Below are 27,454 nucleotides of genomic sequence, written 5' to 3'. Positions count from 1 at the left end.
ATTCTATATATATATTATATTACATATATATCTATATAATATATATATAATATATATTATGCATATATATTATATATATGCATATATATTATATATATATACATATAATATAATATATATATATATATATATATATAGATATATAATATATATATATACACATAATATATAATATATATATATTATATATATATATATACACTATATATATTATACATAATATAATATATATATACACATATACACACATACATATATATATATGTATATGTGTATATATATATATGTGTATATATATATGATATATAATATATATATATATGTGTATGTATGTATGTATGTGTAGATATATATGTGTATATATATATGTATATCTATATATGTATATATATATATGTATATATATTATGTATATATATATGTATATCTATAATATATATATATATATATATATATATATATATATATATATATATGCACATATATATATATAATATATATATATATATATATATATATATGCACATACATACATATATATATATGGATTTGTATTTAGGATATAGCAGGTTGGATAATGGACGGATGGACATTTGTATGCATAGCCCCATTTGCCCGTTTTCGTTTTATTTTCTTTCTTCAGTAATATTTCAGCAAACCCGGAGCTTGTCAGTTCAAATCCTGGGTACTGACACCACTGTGTGACCCTGAGGAAGTCACTTCACCTGCATGTTGTGCAAAAAACAAAAGTAATGTAACAAATTGTACCTCAGATGTTGTATGTTGGTGGAATAAAGGCATAAGTAAAATAGATAAATATGTATTTATACACATAGGAACTATTCATTTATTTCAGTTAAGTCATCTGCAGCAAACTTTTATAAATGAGGGTTTCGGATTTTTAGATAGTGCAAACTGTTTCTTCTTTATTGACGTTTCCTCTTGGAGAGCTTTTTTCATTTTATTGAAAATGAAAGCAGCAGCTGCCAAAATATGTAGGTTTTTTATTAATTTTTTCAACATTGTGTAAAATAAATGTATAAAGTAACATAAAAAGTTTAAATACTGGTTATTCTTTTACAGTAAAATATTACTACAGAGATAAAAAAAAAGTAAAATGGATATGTTCTTTTTCTTTAAGGAGATTAAAATATTACTGAAGAAAGAAAAAAAAAATTAAACAGCCAAATGGGGCTATGCATACGAACTTAAAAGGTTTAAATAAAACAAAATATATATTTTATTTTTACTTGCTTAACTTGTGGAGGGTGTATCCTGTAGCAAAGCCCTAACTTTTTTCGTGAAAGCACGTTTCAGTCAATAAGTGTTAAAAAAACGTGTAAAGATATTGACAATAAGCTAAGTCATCTGCAGCAAAGTTTTATAAATGAGGGTTTCACCTTTTTAGACAATAAGCTACGCAAACCCAGGAAGACATGGAATCGTTTAAAGTCAAGTATCATTACATGTTCCTTTCTTAAAGAGAAGTAAGGCAGTACTTATAAGCTTACATATTTATATATAGACATACATATATATATATATATATATATCTATATCCGAAGCCGTGCAAGCACACTCTTTTGAGAATGCAACGTATAGTTGTACAGAAGAAAAGCAATCTTGCCTGAAATGAATGGCAACCTTTTGTAGGTCTATGAAGTTAATTTAAACTTTAGGTTTACGCGGTGCTTTCTTTCCGAAGTACCTGCACTCATGAATATGTCTGTATGTGTCAGTCGGTCAAATCCACGCGCTTCGCACCGGCGAAGTACCGCTTTTAAATTTTTATTAAGAAGAAAATAAAACGTTTTTAAATTGAGGGAAAATATACTAATAACACTTTGTTAAGGATCAGTTTTTTTTGTGAAGCTGCCTTTACTCGAGTGATCACTTCGAGCTGACTTGGTGGGCAAGTGTAAGCGTTTACCTGGAAGTAAGCACCCATACAATCAGATTGTGAATCAGACTACGAATGCCGTGAATGTAATTACACACTCACTGCACTTGCTTACGGTAATCGAACCTCAGACGTCAGCGCTAGAGGGGCTTAGCAGCGGTGAAGTATTGGTTTTAAATTTTAATTAAGAACAAAAGAAAACCTCAGAGGTTCGATTCCCGAAAGGGAGTGAAGTGAGTGTCCGGTTACCTACCAGGTAAAGCTTATGGTCGGACAGCAAGTGACGTAACATCAGCCACGGTGCCTTCAGTTGTGAGAAGCAGATCATAGAATGATTGAATATAGTTTTGCATTTACCTTTTTAGTAAAAGGCGAGCTTTTAAGCCTGAGAAATCACCCCGTAAATGCACACGTTTAATTGGACGTGTTAATATGTATGGTTACACAGTATTAAAAGACACTCAAAAATTAACGTCATTTACCATCAGCCACGGTGCCTTCAGTTGTGAGAAGCAGATCATAGAATGATTGAAAATAGTTTGCATTTACCTTTTTAGTAAAAGGCGAGCTTTTAAGCCTGAGAAATCACCCCCGTAAATGCACACGTTAATTGGACATGTGTTAATATGTATGGTTACACAGTATTAAAAGACAGTGAACAACGTCAGTTACCTTTCGTTCCCGCGTTTGATAAAAGGTGAGCTTTTAAGCCTGAGAAATCACCCCGTATATGCACACGTTTAATTGCACATGTGTTAATATGTATGCTCACACAGTATTAAAAGACAGTGAAAAATTAACGTCATTTACCTTCGTTCCCGCGTGTGACTCGTGCTGTAAATGTCTTCCTTGTTTTTAGTTCACGTGATTACGTAGGAGGCGTGATGACGCGATACGTGACTCCGCCTCCTCCATTACAGTGTATGGACAAAAAATATGTTTCCAGTTATGACCATTACGCTTTGAATTTCGAAATGAAACCTGCCTAACTTTTGTAAGTAAGCTGTAAGGAATGAGCCTGCCAAATTTTCAGCCTTCCACCTACACGGGAAGTTGGAGAATTAGTGATGAGTCAGTCAGTGAGGACTTTGCCTTTTATTATTAAAGATATATATATATATATATATATATATATATATATATATATATATATAAAAAAGACTAAGTCGCCTGACCATGGGGTACGCACTCACGCAAGACAGAGCTCCGCCCGCCAACTCTAACCAACCCTCCTCCCGCGTCATGGGATATGTACGACAGAGCCCCGCCGGCCAACTCTAACCCTCTGCCTGCTCATGCCTCGAGAGCGTGGGTGGATGCAGGAGGAGGGTTAGAGTTGGTGGGCGGGGCTCTGTCATGCATATCCCATGACATGGGAGGAGGGTTAGAGTTGGTGGGCGGGGCTCTGTCGTGCGTACACCATGCACACTGCCTGCTCATGCCTCGAGAGCGAGGGTGGACTTGCTTATTTATGCAAGGTATTATGGTAGTTGAGCTACATTTTTTTTTAAGTTCCAGTAAACATAAAGCAGCAAAGCAGACTTTACCAGAAAAAAGACTGAATTATCATCCTTTATGAAAGAAAGTGCATTTATAAAACAGGAGAAGGAATACAAGGTGTTGTCTTAGGCAATTAGACAAATGGCAAGATGCGCTACTTTAATACATTCAGACCTTTTTATTTTGTCCTTTAAAATGGACGCTGCCTGTTTGAGTTTGAAGTTAGCCATGTCTCCGCTGATAAACACCTTAAGAACAACTGATAGTTGTGTGACTTTTTGAAAGGTTTGTACTTTAATTACTTTGTGTATGTCATGCAGTATACCTTTTGGTAAGAAACAAGTATTACATGAGTAAAATTGTAATCCAAATTAACTACACCAATAGAATTAGCTCATAAAAACAACCTGTTATAAGTACAGATAATGTACAGTGCATCCGGAAAGTATTCACAGCGCATCACTTTTTCCACATTTTGTTATGTTACAGCCTTATTCCAAAATGAATTAAATTCATTTTTTCCTCAGAATTCTACACACAACAACCTATAATGACAACGTAAAAAAAAGTTTGAGGTTTTTGCAAATTTATTAAAAATAAAAAAAACTGAAAAATCACATGTACATAAGTACATAAGGGCGGAGTGGTGGCTCTGAGGCTAGGGATCTGCACTAGCAATCGGAAGGTTGCCGGTTCGAATCCCGTAAATGCCAAAAAGGGACTCTGCTCTGTTGGGCCCTTGAGCAAAGCCCTTAACCTGCAATTGCTGAGCGCTTTGGAGTTGTGAGAAAAGCACTATATAAATGCAAAAAATTATTATTATTCACAGCCTTTGCTCAATACTTTGTTGATGCACCTTTGGCAGCAATTACAGCCTCAAGTCTTTTTGAATATAATGCCACAAGCTTGGCACACCTATCCTTGGCCAGTTTTGCCTATTTCTCTTTGCAGCACCTCTCAAGCTCCATCAGGTTGGATGGGAAGCGTTGGTGCACAGCCATTTTAAGATCTCTCCAGAGATCTTCAATCGGATTCAAGTCTGGGCTCTGGCTGGGCCACTCAAGGACATTCACAGAGTTGTCCTGAAGCCACTCCTTTGATATCTTGGCTGTGTGCTTAGGGTCGTTGTCCTGCTGAAAGATGAACCGTCGCACCAGTCTGAGGTCAAGAGTGCTCTGGAGCAGGTTTTCATGCAGGATGTCTCTGTACATTGCTGCAGTCATCTTTCCCTTTATCCTAACTAGTCTCCCAGTCCCTGCCGCTGAAAAACATCTCCACAGCATGATGCTGCCACCACCATGCTTCACTGTAGGGATGGTATTGGCCCAGTGATGAGCGGTGCCTGGTTTCCTCCAAACGTGACGCCTGGCATTCACACCAAAGAGTTCAATCTTTGTTTCGTCAGACCAGAGAATTCTCTTTCTCATGGTCTGAGAGTCCTTCAGGTGCCTTTTGGCAAACTCCAGGCGGGCTGTCATGTGCCTTTTACTAAGGAGTGGCTTCCGTCTGGCCACTCTACCATACAGGCCTGATTGGTGGATTGCTGCAGAGATGGTTGTCCTTCTGGAGGTTCTCCTCTCTCCACAGAGGACATCTGGAGCTCTGACAGAGTGACCATCGGGTTCTTGTCACCTCCCTGACTAAGGCCCTACTCCCCCGATCGCTCAGTTTAGATGGCCGGCCAGCTCTAGGAAGAGTCCTGGTGGTTTCGAACTTCGTCAACTTACGGATGATGGAGGCCACTGTGCTCATTGGGATCTTCAAAGCAGCAGAAATTTTTCTGTAACCTTCCCCAGATATGTGCCTCGAGACAATCCTGTCTCGGAGGTCTACAGACAATTCCTAAGACTTCATGCTTGGTTTGTGCTCTGACATGAACTGTCAACTGTGGGACCTTATATAGACAGGTGTGTGCCTTTCCAAATTATGTCCAATCAACTGAATTTACCACAGGTGGACTCCAATTAAGCTGCAGAAACATCTCAAGGATGATTAAGGGAAACAGGATGCACCCGAGCTCAATTTTGAGCTTCATGGCAAAGGCTGTGAATACTTATGTACATGTGCTTTCTCAGTTTTTTTTATTTTTAATAAATTTGCAAAAACCTCAAGTAAACTTTTTTCACGTTGTGAATACTTTCTGGATGCACTGTATATTTTAACAGTAAAATCTGCCCTGCAATTAATGATTAAAACTTAAAACCTATACATGCATATACATTTAAATATAAGCAATGTTTACCTTTCAATATTAATTAATTGAATGAAAGTGTGGGAAAATATATGTTGGGCAAATTATGAAAGTACTTTTTTTCTTTTTTTTTTTAAATTACACTAAATTATAGATTGAGTACATTACAGAAGAAATTAAAGAATGACAGTTTGTAATTATGTGCAGCATTTTCTTTTCTTTTATGTCATAGGTATTATGGATAGACAGTTTCTGCATATATTTTATTAGTCAAAAGAGTACAGGCAGTCCCCGTGATACGTACAAGATAGGGACTGTAGGTTTGTACTTAAGTTGAATTTGTATGTAAGTCGGAACAGGTACATTATTTTAATAAATGCTATTGTTGACCGAATGTAACCAAGTGCTCTGTGAATGAATGATGGAGTTTCACCTCTCTGACCTTTTTATTATTTCTACTTTATTTTCAATGGTGATGGTTTTCTCTTCTTTACTGTATCACCAGCACTTTGTGACGATGCGGGTTCTGCTCCATGCTCCCATCTGCTGTTCGGGAGCCCTTGAACCCAACACTGTCGGCAATGTTACCGATGAGCTCGACAGTGAGGCAACAACACAGCAAGGGGATGGTACAAATGCGAAGGGGCTTTTATTTAAAAGCAATCAAACAAAAGAGTGTTAAAATAGTGCAGTGGTTCAAAGTTCCAATAAATAAAAAATCCGTAAAAGAAATGTGGAGGTTTAAAAACAATAGAAAAACAATCCTTTAAAAACCGAGGTTAAAACGTTGCTGGAAGCAGTCCTTTAAAACAATGATAAGCCCGGTGCTTCTTTTACACTAGCGTCTCACCTGCTTCTCCCATTTGGGCCCTGCAGCAGGTGAGACTCTCTCCCTGCAACTGACCTTCTCAGTGCCTGCTACTATTGTCAGTCGCCTTACCGATCCTTGGCTCCGGTCGGTTTCTCCTAACAGTGACTTGGAATTCCTCAACGACCAAGGCTCTCACACTGGGGACACCATGTCCCAAGTCCCGACTCCCACTGCCTTCCACGGATAGTCACCCGCCTTCCAGTCACTACCGTCCTTCAAAGTAATCTCTACGGTAGTGACCACATCTACTACTCCCCCAGATGTTGGCCAAACACCCAGGCTGCCTGCTCAGCTGCCACGAGCCTGCTCTCGCTCGCTTGTTCTCCCGCACCGACTTTCCCTCTCTCTCCTCACTGCTTCCTGCTTTTCCTCCACAACCTCCGTTCTCTTCTTTCTCCCTTTCTTGTTCTTTTCCATTTTTCCTTTCTTTTCTTTTTCTTCCTCCTTAACCGTCTCGGGCTTCTCTTTATAATGGACGTGGCAGCTGTGGCAATCAACAGTTCCCGGGAACAAATTACGGAGCGGACCGTCTCTCACCTGTGCACTTAGGTGAGAAACATCCGCAGCACGAATCCACCCAGGAACCGCTTCAGCCACACTACCACGCCCCCTCACTAAGCCGCCAGCGCAGTGATCATTTATTTAAAAGTGGCTTTTGCTAAGAGAGCTGTGGACCCACAACACCACACACTTGCATCAGATTTGTGTTTCAGAGACATTCATGAAGAGCAAAAGGACAAAAGGTTAAGATGAGCTCTTCTGCACAGCACTGTACAGCTATCACATCAGGCAGGCATCCCTCATCAGCACACCTGGTGTACTGACAAGAGACAACTTCCTGCTATGTACATAACAGTACAAGCAGGCTTGCTATCGAGAATGAATGGGAGTAGCGAGGGGCAGTTCACCACCCACTCACCCACCACACAGTCACCTCCACTACAGTATGCAGCCCTCAGTGTGCGCCTGCCCACCGAGAACGAACACGGTGCGGTCAAAGGCGTGTAGTGAATCGCCCACCACTGCCCCCATTTAACAGGCAGCCACCCGAAGCACACTACAGCTACCCCCCACCGCCCTGTTCACCCTCAATGGCCTCCATTCAGCCACAACCGGGTCACTGCTTGCAGCATTACCAGCCACCCACCGAAAATGATTCGGGGGGGGAGCCGTGTGTAGTGGGTGGGCAGTGAAACGCCCTACACCACTCCAACCAGCCTACGTCCAGTCATGAGTAGTAGCTGCGGCGGCGTAGTGGGCGGACAGCGAACCTCCCCATTAAGCCTCCGTCCTGCACACGAGCGATAGCTGTGGCCCCAGTGACTATGGACCACGGGTCATCGCTCGCTTGCTGCTGGGAGCCACCCGAGGGACACAGGGACACTACACTGCGCGAGCAGCGAAATCGCACCCCTCCAGCCACTACTTGCAGCGTCCTTCGGCCAAAGATGACGGAGCGGCAGTTAATGAGTTAATGGGGACTACCTGTATGCATTTTACGGGAATCTTATTGATTTTAGTATTTTTATGGTCACTAAACAATAAGCTGGGGATGTTCCGATCTGGATCTTCAAGTTAGATACCGATCACTGATTTCATGTTACTTGATCGGCCCATTCCGATACTGATTTTATCCCTTTCAAAAACATTTTACCACTAATCTCCTGCATAACCATAAATAGAAGCTACGTCCCATATTAAGTGTATTTATACAATTAAAACTATGGAACCCCAACAACCTCTTAACTGCACTGTGCTCCGACACACTGTTAACATAGGCAGAGACTAGTATTATCATCACCAGGAGCCTCATGTATAAACGATGCATACACACAAAAATGTTGCGTACAAACGTTTCCACGCTCAAATTGCGATGTATAAAACCTAAACTTGGTGTAAAGTCACGCACATTTTCATGGTAGCTCCAACCCTGACATACGCAAGTTCTCTACTCGGTTTTGCAAACTGGCGGCACCCAGCGCCAAAGCAGTGCTACTGTTCCTGTGTGGTTACCCTTTCTTTTTTAGATCCACATCCCTGATGCAGCTTTATCATATACACTGAAACTAACTGCATATTGTTTATTAGTTTAAGGCATCTGATTGTAATTAACCTGTAACAATATAAATGGTCCAGGGAAAGGCCAAAGTATTCCAAATACCATAGCTGCTTCAGCGTTGTTACTCTCACTGCACCTTCTTTTTCTTCTTTAAGCTGCTCCCGTTGGGGGTTGCCACAGCAGATCATCTTTTTCCATATTATTCTCACTGCACCACTCGGAGTATTTATATCACTGTATCTGAGTGGGGAATCACAGATCTACAGCAGCTGATCGGAAAAAGAATCATCGGTATATAGCATCAAGCACACCCTGCCTCAGCAATGCTGTCTATTGAACTGCACTCACACAGCAAATGCTTCAGAGCCTTTCCTGTACAGACCTCGCGGTTCAGAAACAGTTTCATCCCGAGAAATGTAAATGCACTCATTCAGTCCATCAAGTGCTCCTTGTAGAACTGTTTGTACGTAGTACAATTACCTCACTGTAAACTTGCACTATAGTTATAATATTGCACAACCTAAGCCACTTTATAAAGTGCGCATTTACATATGATGACTATACTGTATCATTTTTAAGATGAAATGCAGCAAAATATGTTTATTATATTATACAGATAAAACTAACTTCATTTAAATAATCTATATTGTTAATAATGAAACATATGAGGACATGGTGTCGCAGTGCTAGCTAGTTCAGGGATTGTTCCTGCCTCACGCTGTATTCGTGCTGGTGCTGACGTGACACTGGAAGGATAGATTGATAGAATAATTAAACACGTACAGTAATCCCTCCTCCATCGCGGGGGTTGCGTTCCAGAGCCACCCGCGAAATAAGAAAATCCGCGAAGTAGAAACCATATGTTTATATGGTTATTTTTATATTGTCATGCTTGGGTCACAGATTTGCGCAGAAACACAGGAGGTTGTAGAGAGACAGGAACGTTATTCAAACACTGCAAACAAACATTTGTCTCTTTTTCAAAAGTTTAAACTGTGCTCCATGACAAGACAGAGATGACAGTTCTGTCTCACAATTAAAAGAATGCAAACATATCTTCCTCTTCAAAGGAGCAAACGAATCAATAGGGCTGTTTTCTTTTAAGTATGCGAAGCACCGCGCACAAAGCTGTTGAAGGCGGCAGCTCACACCCCCTCCGTCAGGAGCAGAGAGAGAGAGAGAGAGAGTTAGAGAGAGAGACAGATAAAAAAAATCAGTACGTGCCCTTTGAGCTTTTAAGTATGCGAAGCACCGTGCAGCATACTTAAAAGCTGCACACAGAAGGTAGCAACGTGAAGATAATCTTTCAGCATTTTTAGACGAGCGTCCGTATCGTCTAGGTGTGCGAACAGCCCCCCTGCTCACACCCCCTACGTCAGGATCAGACAGAGAGAGAGAGAGAAAGAAAAGTAAGTTGGGTAGCTTCTCAGCCATCTGCCAATAGCGTCCCTTGTATGAAATCAACTGGGCAAACCAACTGAGGAAGCATGTACCAGAAATTAAAAGACCCATTGTCCGCAGAAACCCGCGAAGCAGCGAAAAATCCGCGATATATATTTAAATATGCTTACATATAAAATCCGCGATGGAGTGAAGCCGCGAAAGGCGAAGCGCGATATAGCGAGGGATTACTGTACTACGAAGATATTTCAATGTTCCTTAAAAGTTTTGAAGAATCTGCGTTCTAAGCTTACAGATGGCTTAACGTCTATTACAGAGCTGATTGTGTGGCGATTGGGTATTTGGAGGAAGAAAAGTAAGAACAGGAATTGGGGGTTAGTACGTTTGAAAGACAGTACTGCTACAATAAAGTATTTCATCGAAGGTCGCGCATGGCGCAGCAAGCATCTTGCATGAGACATGAACAATCACTGCGGTACCGTGTTCCCATGTTTAATAATATGCTCTAACTCCTATCATCATGAAAACGATATCACGTATACATCTCAGTATTTTAAATATTCAGAGAGCTGTAATATTACGAATGTAATCCTGCCCTGTCAGAGGAACAGAAAGCCCATTTAAGAAGCACATAGTGATTCACGCACAGACACATTGAAGATCTAATACAAAACAAACCATTTAACATGCTACTTTAGTTACGATGGGATTTGAGAAACTAGTAAAATTAAACGATTTAAAGATGAAGTTTATGATGTTCTACTTTAAATGACAAAATAAACTATGTGATTAAAGTGGAAATTTCGAGATTAAAAGTTGACATTTTGTGCTCCCCCCCCCCCCCCCCCCCAACTGTGTGCCTTTTTTTTCTCTGTACCCTAATAAGCTTTCATATGACATTCAGACGGTGGGCTACGACTTGTCACATATATCAAAGTCGCCGTCAAAAAGGCAACTTTATTTCGGCACTGTGAGACTTTGTCAACTTGAGCTTTCGAGTTTCTCTGACACGCTATTTCACTCGATCACTTCCTTTTGTTGTTTATACCACTGTTTAAACTAACAAATAGTACGTTTTTTCCTTGCCTCCACTTGGTATTCGCTGAAATTCTTCTTTTTTCCCCCTCATGTTTTTGCCGTTGTCTTTTCACAGAAGGCCGAGCTTAAGGGCTATTTATATTGATTTGCATAATCAAAGAGGCGTAATTCTGGGAGGAGTTGGGGAGGGACAGCAAGCGCGTGCGTTACTTTTCACGCTGACCGGGATTTATGTAGCAGAACAACGTGTAAGTTGGTATTCGCACAGATTTATGCACCTGGATTTTTTTTGTGCGTACAAACATTTCCGCTTTTGTGCTTACGCCATGTTATAGTGTGAGTTCTACGCACGCCGTTATACATGAGGCCCCAGATCACTAGACTGCAACAGTACCTTGGATTTCCACAGGGCACCATGGGAGATGGAGTCCTGCAACTTGGCCCTACTGTGTGTTTCTGGACCGTGCTAAATGGGCTACTAAAAGTGCTTCCGGGTACAGCATAAAAGTAGCCAGAATCTGGATAAAGAAGATAAATCTTGCTGGAGGAGGTGTGGAGGCAGAAAGAGATATAAAACAAAAGAAAAAGTCATTGCTGTGTACTTTGTGTTATATTGTGCTGGATGTTGGGAAACAATTTGGAAACCTTTTCCCACAGCAAAATAAAAGCAGTATGTTGTGCTGTACTTGTGTCTGTCTTGGGTTTGGAGAGCTGGAACGTCTCCTGATGGCCATAACATGCACTTATAGGGTTTAATCATTTTAAATCATTGATTGCACTTTTGTGCTGTTAAAATATACATTTACCATATTTATACAGATGTGTTTTTTCTACAGTGTATCAAATAGATATTCACAATTCAGGAGATATTATAAAATATGGATTACCATTTTAATTATGGAGTACTTGCTTCTTACCAAAACTTACGTTGTATGACACACAACAACAAATAAACATATTAAAAGTGCAAGCTGCTGCATTTTAAACAAATACACTGTCCAAACTCAAGCAGCGCCCGTGTTAATTTAAAGGACAAAATAAAGGTCTGGATTCCTTAAAGTAGCTTTTCGTCTAGGTGCCCAGGATGACATTTCCGATTACTCCAGACCCCCATTTATTACTCCACTTTCTTTAACATAAAGGCTAATATACCAATCGCCTTTTGTTCACTGATCAAACAAGCTGACTCACTGCTCTTTGTTCACACTGCAGGAAGTTTGTTGCAAAATAAAAAAAAGATGCACGCTGGCTCAACTTCAGTAATACCTTATGTAAAGGAGCACTACAACTAAATTACAGTAAAGCACAGAAAAGCAGGGGCTGAAAATATGCCCTATTTACTGATCACCGATAGTCTTTATTTAGTGGAAATCGGCCGATTTCGATTGGTGGCCAATCAAATCAGAGCATCCCTATAATAAGCCTAAACAACATATGACATCTGTGCTCTACAGTTTAATTATAAAAATACCAAACACTTTAACAATCTTTACACTAAGCTCCTGCATAATCAGACGTGTAGAAGCCTTATGTTCTTTATTAACTGGATTAAAGCAAAACACACATCAAAAATGGGTCGCAAAATAATAGTATTACAAGTTTGGTGGATAGAATAAGGATACCAAATGGAGAAAACACAGATTGAAAGCAATTACTACATTTTTCACTCCTGAAGGAATGAATTTTAATGCAAAAATTAAGGTAATTGTCTTTTTTTTTTTTTTTTTTTTTTTTTAACACTGCTGTGTTTAAAATAAAAGCACCTTACCCAGCAAGTTAATGACACCTTCATTGTATGCAGCAAAGAGTCTGATTGAGTCTTTGAAGAGCAGCATGAAGGCAGCATTGATAACTCCATTGGTCAGCTCATTGGGGTTTGCCTACAGCACAAAATGAAAGAAAATATCACAGAAATACTGCCATAGTCTGCCTTAAGAAACTAGGTAAAAAATCTCAGCAAAAACTATAGAATTGTAGGACACACTTAAATTTTAGTAAAAAAATGACCTTAAAAACTAAAAAAGCTGACTCACTTCAAAATCAAGCAATGCATCCAGCTGGTTTTGAATGATAGGGAGAGTTTTTATCAACTTCTCCGTGTTCATTGTTCTCATGACTCCATCAATCCTAGAAGAAAATCAAATTTAACTACAACTTTAATTAAATTTTAAATAGAGAAACTGCTACAAATGTTATTTGCCAAAAAAGCCAACTAACAGATCAGTAAAATATCAGCTAGAAAGAATTTACAACTGAAAATACATTTTAGGCTGAAAACCCTGCTGGTCCAAAAGATTAATTCCAAAACAGTATCTTTTCCTCCGAATACATACATTAGTATGTAAAGCTAAAATCCACCGACTACTTTGTAGTCCTCTTTAAATTATACAACAGGTCTGATAAAGAGGTGTTTAAATTGCTTCCTAAAACTATTCATATAAAAACTACTGTATTCACAGAAAACAGGAGTGTTACATACACACAATACATAAAAGACAGAAAGCACAAGTTCAGCACCACACAGGCTTTTATTCAGGTATGGGAAATTCTTTCTCTTCGTTGTCTATCTGCACAACACAGTACAGCAAAGCACCAACAGGTAAATACACATAGCACTTCTTTCTTTCTCTCTCTCTCTCTTTCCTTCCTTCCACCTCCACTCCTCCTCCTGACACTGGCTATCTGAGTGAAGTGAGGCAGTTCCTTTTATGCTGCACCTGGGAGCACAATGTTGATGAGCTGCATGACCTGGAAGTACTCCCAGGTGTGGTGGAAGCCCAATGTAGTAGGGTTCTGATGCTCCTGCAGCACCCCCAAGTTCCATACACGGAACCCAACAGGACTGGACTTCCTGTAGCCTTTTGAGAACATGAGGGGGGCTGCCATCTAGTGCTCCGGAGGTAGGTAGTGCCCCGTTCATGTCCGCTCCCCCAGTCCTTCCATTAAAGAGGCGTCCAGGCTGTCACAACACACATATTATATAACTCAATCATACATACACAAACACGCATATACATACATATACATGCAAACACACACATTAAATATTCTCTTTATTCAATGATTAGTAGTGTTAGTAAGCAATCTAGACATCCATATCTAAACTATTTCACATTTAATTTTTTTATTTAATGAATATTTTAACTTATGTCTGTCTATGTCAATCTATATTCACACACACACACACACACACACACACACACACACACACACACACACACACACACACACACACAAATACATAAAGACACAACTGAAAATATTTGGTACCATGGAATTTGATTTAAATACATCATTCTTTCTAAAAAGTATTGCACATAAAGATGTTTTATCATTCATACATGCAAACCAAAGACATGAGTGTAATGGAATAAAAAAAAAAAAAGCTGCAAAATGAACTAAAGTCTTGACTATTCTACAAACACATTCCAAAATCACTTGACAAAACAACTGGAACCCTTTTGAAGTTATAAGAAATAACTGTACTGAATTGATACTTCAAAACTAGGAAAAGGTGTAACAGGTTCAAGTTTCTATTATTAGTTATGTATTGCTGTCTGAATGAAAATTGGTCTTTTCTACCATGAAGCCCATTTCAAAGAGAGAATTCAGACTATAGTGTGTCAAAATGTATGTTGACAAGCCATAGGAATTCTGGTAGAATGTTCTTTGGATAGCCAAAACAGAATTAGAGCTTTTTAGTAAATCACACCAGCCTTATGTTTACAGAAAACAAAATGAAGTTTTGAAATAAAAGAATGCTATCCCTACCATGTAACAGAGGATGTTCAGGACTGTCTTTTGGGTTACTTTGCTGCCTTTGACACAAGGTGTCTGGAATCATTTGTAAGGCACAATGAAATCTGAAGATTTGAGCTTTTGGGAATGAAACATATGGTCCATTGTTAAAGGTTGTGTCATATTAAAATGTTAAGTCATAAATCAAAAACAAAAGTTTCTGTCCTATTAAACTTGAAATAAAAAATGGGACACTAAATTATTTTGTCAGTTTAAACTTGGTTCATAATGAGTTTTTTTTAGAAGTTGTGAAGGGTTCCAGTATTTTTGGCCACATACACACAATGCATACAGTATATACATACATACATACATACATAAAGCACATAGAAAGCAAACATGCAGGGCTGTGAAACTGTACGTAATCCTTTCCCAATACCCTCTAATTTTGTACATTTGTCACAAAGAATGTCTTCAGATCTTTAGACAAAATGTGATACCTGATAAAGGGAACCAGAGTAAACATAATACTATTTCCAAATTGGCATGTAATATATTCAATCAGTAAAGTTACCAACACCTATATTGCCCTGTAGAAAAATGTAACTGGCCCCCTTTGTTACTCAAACAGTTGACCAAATATAATTGATAATTAGACTGACTGAACACAACCAAACCAGATTCCAGCCAACCCTGCTGAATGTGCATCTCATCATATTTTGATCCATCCCATGATAGTGTAGTAGTCAACACAAAATTTCTGGAATAAACTAAAGGCGGCTGCTGAAACTTATTAATCAGGAAAGGATTACAAAGCCAATTGGCAAAGGGACTCCATTGTGCCACAATGACAGTCATTATCTCCAACTAGAGTACATTTAGAATAGTGAGGAATCTTCACTGAAAAGGTCCTTCTACTGAAATATTCTCAATGGCACAAATGACTGATTCAAGAAGTCAATATGATCCCAGAAAATCCAAAGTACTACAGATTTATCTAACCTTACCTAAGGTCAGTTTTCAAGACTACATGATAAGAAAGGCTGTAAAAATTGTATTCTTGGGGTGGGGGGGGGGGGGAAGCATGGCAGAGACCAATTCTATATCAAAGAGGAACATAAGCGCTCATCTTGTATTAGCAAAGAAACGCCAAGCTGTTTGGAATAATGTTTTATGGACAGAGGAATAAAAAAGTAAACTATTTGGAAAACAGTATGCCTGAAAATAAAGCTAATGCAGTGTCTATCAGCAACAACATTGAATCTACAATAAAACAGCAGGGTGGCAGTGTGATAGTGTGGGGATGTTTTGCTTCCTGAGGACCTGGAACACTTGCTATTACTATAACAACCATTAATTCTGCACTTTAACAAAATATCATTTGAGATGAATGTCCAGTTGCCAGTCTATCATAATTGGGTTTTGCAGCAGGATTATATTGCTAAACACAAAACGCAAGTCTATAACTGAATAGCTCAGAAGAAATAAAAATTAAGGCTTTGGCGTCACCTGGACAAACCCCTGACCTCAACCTAATTGCAATGCTGTGGCACAACCAACAATAAATAGTTCATGCTCACAAACCTACCAATATGTCTGAATTAATCCACTTCTGCAAAGAAGAATGGATTAAACTATGGAAGCAATTACTTATTCACATGGTTTATAGGAATATTAGATAATGTTGATTCTTGAATAAAGACAATTATGATTTATAAGCTGTATGGTGTGTTGACATGGGTTTCCTTTCTCTAAAGGTCTGAGGCAATGGTGCAAAAACAAAAGGATAGTAGGAAGAGGAAAGTACTTTTTCTACGGCAGTATATTTGTAAAAATATATATTATACACACACACACTACTGCTCATATACATGCTGTATACTATGCAGTATATTCAAATGTGCACACACCCCTAACCAATGAAAGCTCAAAAAAATTGGAATACTTAAAAATTGAACTATAGGGTTACAGGTCATTTTTAAAGCAATATAAGGATCTGCACAATGATGTCCATCAAGTGGCCTAATATCCCCCTTAAAATACATTACACATGCTTTATACAGAAGGAAAATCTCAAATCAAACCTAAATTTTAGGCAACCAACTCACCCCCTTTTCATTTTGGTGAAATCAACAGCAACAAGTCTGTAGGAGAGAGCCTTCTCATTCAGATACCTGCTGTAGCGTCTAATAAATGTGGACATATCATAACCTGAAAGGGAAAAATGACCATTCACAAAGAATTATTTTTGCTATATTCAGAAAAATAACATTTCAATATCAATAATTTAACAGTCAAATGTGGGTTTTACAGAAAACCTATTGAATTCAAATAAAGATTTTCATTAACATGAAGACATTTTAAGCAATAAGAGGAATGTGAAGCAGGAGCTGCAAAGCAGCAAATAAGCTAGTGCTCCTACTTCTTGACTTTAAACAGTTGGATCATTTCCTGAACTGAACTGGTCAATGTGAGTATGTGGAGTTGTAAGTTCTCTGTTATGGCATATATTACTCTGCCACATCACATTGCATTGCATTCTAAAGTGAAGTTTGTTTTTTTTTTTAATTTTTTAAAAATATTTTGTTCTTGCACCCTACAATGACACTTAAGAATACACAAGTCCTTACTCTAAAGCAGCAAAGGTTTTGACTATAGAAAACTGAAAATTATTCTGTCACAAACTCAACTAAATTTAACTAAGATTAATTAATTTCCTGATTGCTTCTCTGCTCACAGCCTCAGTCGTAGGTGGAGTTGGGATAACACAACAACCTTCAGCACCAAGCTATATTCTGTTAGCAACCTGTTTGTATTTCTGTAATTCTATTCCTTCTATGTTCCTGCTCAATATTGTCTTTCACTGAAGTACATGTGCTTATTATCAATCTAGCGGCAGTAGGCAATTCTTGCGACATAGACAGAGAAGATAACTGAAAAAGGCACGCTTGTGATCGCTTTTATTCTTTCACTATGCATAAGGTAGTGATTTTCTGTGCATCAACATCCAATAACAACAATAATAGGTACTTGACTAAAGCTTTCCAAGTTGAATCAACACTGTGGAAGGTAAATGGGGTAGTTGCTGAAGTGAAACACACAGCTGGTCTCCTTTTAAAAATGTCAATCTCACCACAATGGTTTGCTTTTTCATCTTCTTAAAACATGGATATGCCATTTTGTAATATATAATCTCAAGATGCAGATCAAGTACTTGATAACATTTTTGGTTTGGAAAAAAAATGGGCATATTCTGTAAGTTTTAAAGAGTTTTTCATTCACATATTAACTTGTTTTCCCATAAGTCCTATTGCAAGCTGCAACAGACATAAGCTAATCTTAAAAAAAAAAAAAAAACACAGGAAACTTAATAACTGTCCCACATATAATGGTATACCTTCTATTGTTTCAGCAGACTGGCTTGTCAGACACACAAACAAATGTACGCCACCCAATTAAACATTTTCATCTCTTAATAATAATAAATAATAATAATACATTTTATTTATATAGCGCCTTTCCCATGCTCAAGGCACTCTTAGCAATTCATTGCAAAAATATATGCATACAAATGACATACTGTTGCTTGTATAACTGAAAGATTCAGATTTACTTGTGTGAAATAATGTGCACTATAACAACATAAATGAAAGCATTTGTAAAAGATTTCTTTCTGGTCAGTTTACATAATTTGTAGCCTGACTGGTTCAAAATTATAAGTGCTAAACTCACTATACGGTGTTCATGTATAGCACATCTAATGCGGGTTTGAGGAGTACAAAGAGACAGTAAGCCGACTATTTTGTTACATCCTGATAAACCCCTTCATTCATACAAACATGACCAATTCAGATTGTAAAATGGCAACTTCCTGTCCACCAGTTTTGCACATTAAATCACTAGTAGAGCAATGCATAATTGACGGTCATTTATTCTGTGGTTAAAAAGGCCAATATTGCCTATGTAATGAAGATGTCTAAATTAAAAAAATGGTGTTACTACTACCTACCCTGCATTGCACCTTTGTCCAAGAAGTTATTTAAATTAAACAGTGTGTTTCTGGAAGCCAAGTACTGGATAAAACGCTAAAGAAAGAGAAAAAGAAATAACATTAGGCAAGTAAAATAATGAAAAAAAAAAGTCTTAAAGCTGGAAATCAAGCTGCCAGGAAACAAACAAATTAGCAGACTTCCCCCTTTTCTATAAAAGTACAGTGTTTTGTCATTTTGTGGTTTACATGCAGGTGGTTTCTCTCTCACCATTGTCACATCTTATTTTTTTTTTTTTAATGAACATCTACATTATACTAAAAACACATAAAAAAAAAAAGTGTCACAGAAAGAAATGATAGGTATCATAAGGATAAGAGCAAATATGAAAATTAGCCACAATTATCACACTTTAACAACTGAATGTTCAGGTAATCCTAATGTGCACATCTCTGACAGTAATTTTATAAGTGAGGCTCAAATGCCAAAATATCATAATACTTTAGTTTACCAAAGCAACAAAAACTGACGGGAGATGTAGGTCAAGCCATGACCTTTCTTTAAACTGTTACAGAATAATAATCAAAAAGTGGAAAGCCTCTGAAGAGAGACCTGTCCTACAGGACACAATACTTCATAACACAGTAAGCCATTGAGTCACACTTTCCATCTCACCTTAAAGTTCTATTTCGTCCGCTAGATATGGGGTGGCTGAGCCACACCAGATGCAGTTATTTAAACAAATTATACAAAAATCAAAGACTTAATACATAGAGAAAAAAAAAAAAAAACACAGCAAAACCAAACCAAAGTAAACCCCTGATATTTGTAGAACAGACACAAGTGCACACATTACCAGTCTCTACTCCCTTAAAGCATCAATCCTTCAGTTTTCCTAATTTGGAAACAAGGCAAGGATGAACACACACATACCCTCACCGACAAAGTGATCAGTAAACTGATTCAGAGATAACTTGTAAAAGAAAGACCCAAAGTAAAACCCCAACAGTCTTAAAAAGCACATGACAGAAGTGCAACATTCTATAAGGATTACCAAGTTTTAGGAGAGAAACAACCAGCAATATACCCAATGTCAGATTGTTGTTTCACTAATGATGCCCTCATTTGATTTTCCCCCCTTTTAAATCTAGCACACTAAAATCCTTACAGTTAAAACAATTACTCTATAAAAGAAAATTATAGTACTTAAAACAACACAAAAAGCATTCACATGATCCTGGAGGCCTACAGACCCCAACCACAACTCGGTAGGAACAAACAGAGAGGGACAACAAGTAAAAGCATGAACACTTTGGTTTTAGATATAAGCTTTAAAAGCAAAAAAACTTGGTGTTCAAAAGTGTAAAAGATAGATCAGCATACTTCTCTGCTCATCACCAACCTACCTGCATGAAGACAAAGCAGCCTAGCTGCAAGTTATACCATCAATGGTTAGAATTGTTAAAGCAGCAAAAAACGTAGACATCAACAACTGCCATATATGATAAAGACTGCTTACTGTACCTACAATATTGTTTCCAGACACTTCTTTTCATAGTATGCTCGTACTACACACTCCACTAACTTAGGCATTGAAGCAAAATGACACCTTTTATTGGCTAACTAAAAAGATTACAATATGCAAGCTTTCGAGGCAACTCAGGCCACTTCTAAAAAAGGTGTAATTTTGCTTGGCTTTTCTCTACATTCATAATGGCTAACACGGTACAACACCCTAGTACTTTAGGCATTGAAGCAACTATGAGTTTATAGTAGGAATGCTCTGATCAGGTGTTTTTCAAGGCGGATACTGAGAACCGATTTCATGTTACTTGAATGGCTGATTCCGATTCTCCCAACCGCTCTTTATCCTTTAAAAGAACTTTTTATACTAAGCTCCTGCATAATCAGGCACAAAGAAGCTTTAGGTTTTCTATCAAAGTGTACTTTTATTATTAAACTATAAACTACAGGTGTTAACTGTTCATTCTTATGTAATGAATTATTATTATTATTATTATTCTTTATTAACATAACGAAATTCTATAGGCTTATTGTTCAGTGACCACAACTTGCTAAAATAAATACAATTTCCTTAAAATACATACTTTACCTAATATGTACAAAAATATGTATCCATAATACATATAGCATACAAGAAAAATTCTTCTCATAATTATAAGCTGTCACATAGGTAAATTACAGAAAAAATTAATCAACATCCATCCATCCATCCATTTTCTAACCCGCTAAATCCGAACACAGGGTCACGGGGGTCTGCTGGAGCCAATCCCAGCCAACACAGGGCACAAGGCAGGAAACAATCCCGGGCAGGGTGCCAACCCACCGCAGGACACACACAAACACACCCACACACCAAGCACACACTAGGGCCAATTTAGATTCGTCAATCCACCTAACCTGCATGTCTTTGGACTGTGGGAGGAAACCGGAGCGCCCGGAGGAAACCCACGCAGACACGGGGAGAACATGCAAACTCCACGCAGGGAGGAAATTAATCAACAATGAAGGCTTAATAAAAAATAAGTAGTGTAATAGTAACATTCTTACACAAATGATATTAGCAATTAAAACACTGCTTAAATGTAAATATGCATGCACTTAAAGATTTTAATCATTTTAAATCATTAATTGCACTACAGTTTTTCTGCTTTTAAAATACACATTTACTATATTTATACAGGTATTTTTTTCCTTTAGTGTATTATTTAGTGAATTATAGTATCAATAGCATTTTGATAAGGAAGCTATACAGAAATCTTGATTTCTCTGTACAAATTGGGGTGTGTAGGTGGTGGAGGCTTAGTTGCTAACCATTTAAATGTTTTTTTATTCATATAGATCATACTGACCAACACTGACTTTTAAAAGATTCAGGGCTGCCAAATGGGCTGGTCTCCAGACAGCCTAAGTAAAAAGAACCAAGACCCTGTGTGTTTCCTAAGCCAGAAAACTAGAAGCTTTCTGCCTTGCAGTAGAGAGATCCCAGCAAATCCAAAATGTGCTATTTATGATGTGAGAATGGATGCTGCACATAGGAGAGGTCCTATAAATTCTTGTAAGCTATATTGAATCCAATAGTACATTTCTATGTTGCCACATCTGGGAGGAACATAATGCAGCCATCTGCTACAAAATAAACGGAGATCAGTGAAAAGGGTACAGCTCTAAATTTAAACTTCCCTTCTTCTACAACAGAATTCATTTAGCTCTCAAGTTCATAAAGTCATATGTACCTTTCTAACTAAAGATAACGTCTAATGAGTGACACAACCAAACAAACGGTGGCTTAATGACATTTTTCTGAGCGGTTCTTGCCTTTGACAGCTAGACAATACCTTGTGTAATTCCAATATGAATAAATGTTTTAATAACTATAAAAAGATGCTATTAACTCATTCAGGGCTGATATCGACTTTTGTCAAAATTCAGGGGTAAAGGACAGTAATCGGCTGTGAAATGTGACAAAGCTCGCCTTTACGTTTTAGTTCAACTCTCTTTGCTATTAGGAAAGTTAAGGAGCTGTGCTGATTTCACCTCGATTTCCTGCGCATGCATGAGTAGCAAAGAGCAAAACAACCTCTAAAATTGCATCAACATCTGACAAGAGACTAAAGCAAATGTGCAAATTAAAATACTCCATGGACGTTTTACGTATTATCACTGAACCAGACTCTGACTTGTTGGACTTGGAATTTGATGCAAGTGATCTGGAGATGTTGATCCAAAAACAAAAGTGAGGTACCAGCATCGGCTGATCAGTCCCCAGCTGATCATGGTGCTGAACACATTCATGTAGCTGATACGCCTACAGCAGCATTCGCCTGGGAGGACCACCGCTTATGACGACAAGAGGTACAAACCATATTGCGTCACACTGTGACTGCCACCACCACCCACCTGCTGCGCAAAGAAAGCCAGACTGCCGGCCCACAGTGCATTCCTGCTGGCCATCGAGGCACCCCTGCGCAGCCACTGCTGCCAGAGATGCTGGACATACACCAATAGCAGCCAGAGCACATATCAACAGACGTTTTATGTTGCTTTTATGTGTGAAACCATTGCTTTGTGTGCTTTTCAGAAAACTGAGTTTTTTGGAAAAAATATTCAGCCCTCAAAGAGTTAATGTAGGGAGCCAATCATTATTCTAAAAGGCCGGCAAGAAATGCAGGACATCAACATGTGTCCATATAAAATATACTACAAACCCAGGGAAGAAACAATACAAAGAAAACTGAAAATTCTGTTCTGAAAAATAACTATTCCAGCATTTCAGTTTTTACTAAAGTTACAGATTGGGAGGTTGCTTTACAGTGGCAATGCAACTGGACAGTACTTTAAAACTGCCAATAAAACGCTAGTACTGTACATCCACTTGGCAGGAAGATTCACTGATCTATAGCAGCCACTAATATAATCAAACCAACTACATTTTCTACTATTCTTTAAAGCAAGGTCCAGTTTTACTGGAAGTTATAACCCTAACATACCATTAACACTGACTCATTCAAACCTTGCATATCATAATTGAAACACATTTCCTATTCCTTTCTTGAATATTTCTTTTTGCATAAAAAGATTTAGTAACCTTCCAACAGAAGAGTTTGTTTGTAAATTGCAAGCAGTGTTTTCAAAAATACACGCTTAAATGGAGTGCATCAGGTAAGCACCATATACAATATCACTATGTTAAAGGAATCAGCCACCAGTAAGTTCCAAGTGCCACTATGAGTGAGAGTACTTGGCAACCTTGCACAAAATTTCCTACCAGCACAGCCCTTTCCAAGTGTCTTTTCTGCATTAAGGATCAGTGGGACAAGGCTACTGTGATTCCATCAGCAATTTAAACTTACCATTAAAATGTTTATATAAATCTTTGATTCAGTTAACTTTTGATTTTTTTTAATACACATACCCATCATTAGCTCAATGTAATTTCCCATCAATCAAAAATATTTATTTTATGTAGTAAGTGAAATTGTTTTTTTACGTCCTTGCCTGCAGGCCTGTTTTTATCTACTGGGGCCAGTGTACCTGTGACCTTTAAAAAAAAAAAAGTCACCTACATGTCAGGATGGAGCTTTCCATGTCAAGGCTATGCTGTGAAATCCACTGAACAACTATGGTATGAAAAGTTGGGTAATAATTTTGTGACATGTGAGTCACTGTCTTCAACCCAAAATACGAGGCTGAGACTCAGTACTTTAGCAAAACCAGCTTTACTCATCTTGAAACAGGAACAGCAGGGTTATTTATTGCAGCAGAAGCTACCACTCTCCTATACACAGACAGAGCAAATGGGCATAAGTCAGGGGCCAAGTTATACTGTTCCCTACATCATTCATCCATGACCGGCACTTATAGCGTGATCTCGATTGGCTCATATTTGTTATTGCGGCGCCGTGCTGCGGATGTCTCAGAGTTGGACAAGCAGTCTGTCACAGATGCAGCAGTTGCGTTTTGCACTGTTTTTTTTTTTTTTTTTTTCCCTTTGGCGGGAGAGAATGTCCTAAAAAAAAAAAAAAAAGAGTTCAGAAACTTCTAATTTATTAAAATTAAAAAAGGTACTAACCAGTGGTAACTGGAAAGAAAAAAACAAATCAAATGAAATGTAGAAATGATTGGAGCATAAGACAAGACATTACATTGACTGGAATAGGGCTGAATAGCATTTTTTGATTTTCACTGACTACCGACACTGACAAGGACCACAGCCTGTGATAGAAGGTGTGACATTTACAAAAGCAAAGAAGCGAGCAAGACCACCATGTATGTGCTCCAAATCACAAAACCTACTTAAAAAAGTGGCTTAGTATGGTGGCACTGTTTCAAAGAAGCATAGCAGATGATGTGGAAAGAATAGGTTTGTGGGAAGTTGTTCTTTCAATGCTTTGGCAATCAAGCACTGTATAGGAAACGCCTGGCTGCACTTGCACTCAAGGTATGCTTGTTTTGTGGATGAGATTCAGTCCAGGGTAAAATCTCTGGTAAAATATTTGGTTTAACCAAATAAATCTGTTAATCATCTACCAATTGTGAGGAATATTCGGAGCATTATTATAATAACATTCATTTAAAGAACGGGGATTCCCCAGTTTCGTCACAGAATAAGTAATGAAAAATTCCGTGCTCATTTCAATCGGTCCGAATCGTAGGAGCGACAAAAATCTGAAATGAAATGGTTCAAATTTTTACAAGATATTATTATTATTAAATTTGCCGCCCCCAAAAAGTGCCGCCCGGGGCGGGCTGCCCCTGCCATCCCCACTACGCTACGCCACTGCTTTGTAATCACAGAGCTTAACATAAGCTTGTAGCATAACATAAATGTTCATCCCCAAGTTACTATAATTTCCTTTTATGATGTTATTTTTCAACAGGTAAAAAAGTTCAAATCTTTGTGTCTACCTACCTCATTCCCGTACATCATGAGGTGATGAGTTGTAATTAGAGCTTTGAATACCACAACCCAGCTGCTGTTGGCTGTTCTCTCAAAAAGTGTATCTGCCAGCTGTGGTATATTTACATTCATTTCATTTGTACAGTGAATCAGATCTGGAGAAAAAAAAAAAAAAAAAAATTATTATATATATATATATATATATACACACACACACACAGATTACAGATATGCATGCATGAAATTACTTATTCAGTCACACACTCATTCTATACAAATCATTCTGTCCATCTAGATGTTACTCTCTATTGGGGGAATTCGGCACTAAATGTTTGCCATACCTATATATTTTGAAATATTGCAAACATTAGTGCCGTTGAGAATCTCTTACTAAATGCTGCATAACTGAGAAAACAGAAAAAAATCTACAATACATTTTTTCTACTACCATTTTCCTTTATTAAGTTAAAGGAAATTAAAAAAAAAAAAAAAAAAAAAAACACACCCCACACAAAAAATAATGGGAGTTATATTTTCTATCCTCACCATTCATTTACAAAATTTATTAGGCTAAAGTGGATGTTCTATATACCACCGGTTACAATAAAAAATGCAATGCAATTCATTAGTACCACAATGAACACCATGTCAAGAAAGATACCCTTGAATCTGTGCATCAGTGATGACATTAGAGGCATTGTAGACTGCAGGTACACTCTGTTGAATTCAATCGATGCTTCTGCACCTAGTTTGTTCTACTTAGATACACACACAATTATTATATACAGGAATATAAGTCCTCAAACACAGACAGGCACAATGACAAGTCCCAAAGCACAAAGGATTTATTTTCTTCTTAGAGCACACAGTTCACAAATACCCACAATAACATCTCTCTCTCTCTCTCCTTCCGTTTGTCTTTTGCAAACTCCACTCCTCTCCCACAAGCTCTGTCCTCCACCTCCCGACTCCCAGAATAGATTGAGACTGCCTCTTTTATATTGCAGTATTCCAGGTGCTCTCCAATTATCTTCCGGCAACACACCCAGTTGTGGCTGAAGTGCTGCATGGACACTCGGAAGTACTTCCGGCAGCACTTCAGAGTGTGGCAGAAGTGCTGTCGTCCAGGACTCCTCAAAATGACCAGGCACCCCCCTGGTGGCGACCATGGACCCCAGCAGGACGGAGCTTCATTTCTGACCACAAATGCATCCTTATTTTAAAAGTTTTGTTTTTCAATATATTTCGTAAAAAAAAATAAATAAATAAAAAATTCTAAAGTGACATCAGGGTCACACATCTAGGACTGTAAGATGTGGGAGGAAACTGTATGGTGAAAGTGCCAATAGCTCTAGCAAATAAAAAAAAAATCAAATGAGGCTGCTATCTATTTTAGGTCCTCTTATTCAAGCTTTACATGCTTCCATTTAATTGAATTTTATTTGACCGCAAAACTTGCATACCACAGGTTTTCAGATAATACCAGACTTACTTGCCCATTTCTCCTAATGCCTTTAGTCCTACTGACTCAATGTGTGAAAGCCTACAGCAAATTAAAGCCTGGATGCAGCAAAACCTCCTTCAACTTAATGAAAATAAAACAGAAATCATACTCTTTGGAAATAAACAGGACAGACTTGCTTTCTACCTCGACTCCAAGACCGAGTCAGAAATCTTGATGTACATCTGGATACAAATCTCAATTTTAGTACTCCAATTAAACTAATTAAATCAGCATTAGATCATCCCAAAAACATCTAAAATAAAATCAGAGGTTTGATGGCTGAAGCCCAAAATGCATCACAGTTAGTTATATTAGTAGAATGTATACAAAATAGACCTCTTAGAGCTATGGAACTGGACAGTTGGTTGGACCCAGATATAGAACTAAACTGGGTAAAACGGAACTACCTAAAGAAGCTTGATAGGCCTCATCAGTTGCTGCTTTTAAATCTAGATTAAAAAGATTTTTGTGCCTATGGTCGATTCAGGTACTGTACATTTCTGAAAATCTTTGCACTAAACTGATACTGTATTACCTTTTTGCAGTCATAATTTTGTATTTTATCTTTATGTAAAGCACTTTGAATTGCCTAGAAAGTAAATGTGCAATAAAATAAACCTGGTTTGCTTATCGTATATTTGAATGATGTAATGCTATCTCCCAGTTACAACTAAATGAATACAAATAATGCCAAACCAGTAAATTTTTAAATTCTGGATTTGTAAATGAGCCAAGGAATAATAAGTCTGAAAGCTCATAAAATGCTTTGAAAACAGCACACCAAAGGCTGTTGAGTCCTTCAATAATGGATGTATGTAAAACTGACAAATATTTCATATATT

At 37.9% G+C, this 27,454-nt stretch overlaps 1 protein-coding gene across 1 annotated transcript in view; it reads right to left on the bottom strand.

Annotated features, from left to right (window-relative positions):
* Nucleotides 1-27,454, bottom strand: part of si:ch211-200p22.4 (phosphatidylinositol-binding clathrin assembly protein) — a 153,690-nt gene that overhangs the window by 56,774 nt on the left and 69,462 nt on the right. Inside the window, 5 exon segments of the mRNA XM_051935113.1 lie at nt 12,729-12,840; nt 12,994-13,087; nt 16,807-16,909; nt 18,708-18,783; nt 25,121-25,263. Of these exon segments, the coding sequence (XP_051791073.1) occupies nt 12,729-12,840; nt 12,994-13,087; nt 16,807-16,909; nt 18,708-18,783; nt 25,121-25,263 (528 nt within the window).

This window comes from Erpetoichthys calabaricus, chromosome 12 (assembly GCF_900747795.2).
Source record: "Erpetoichthys calabaricus chromosome 12, fErpCal1.3, whole genome shotgun sequence".
NCBI classification, from domain to species: Eukaryota; Metazoa; Chordata; class Cladistia; order Polypteriformes; family Polypteridae; genus Erpetoichthys; species Erpetoichthys calabaricus.
Note: the sequence above shows the minus strand (reverse complement) of the source record. Positions and strands in the feature narration are given on the sequence as shown.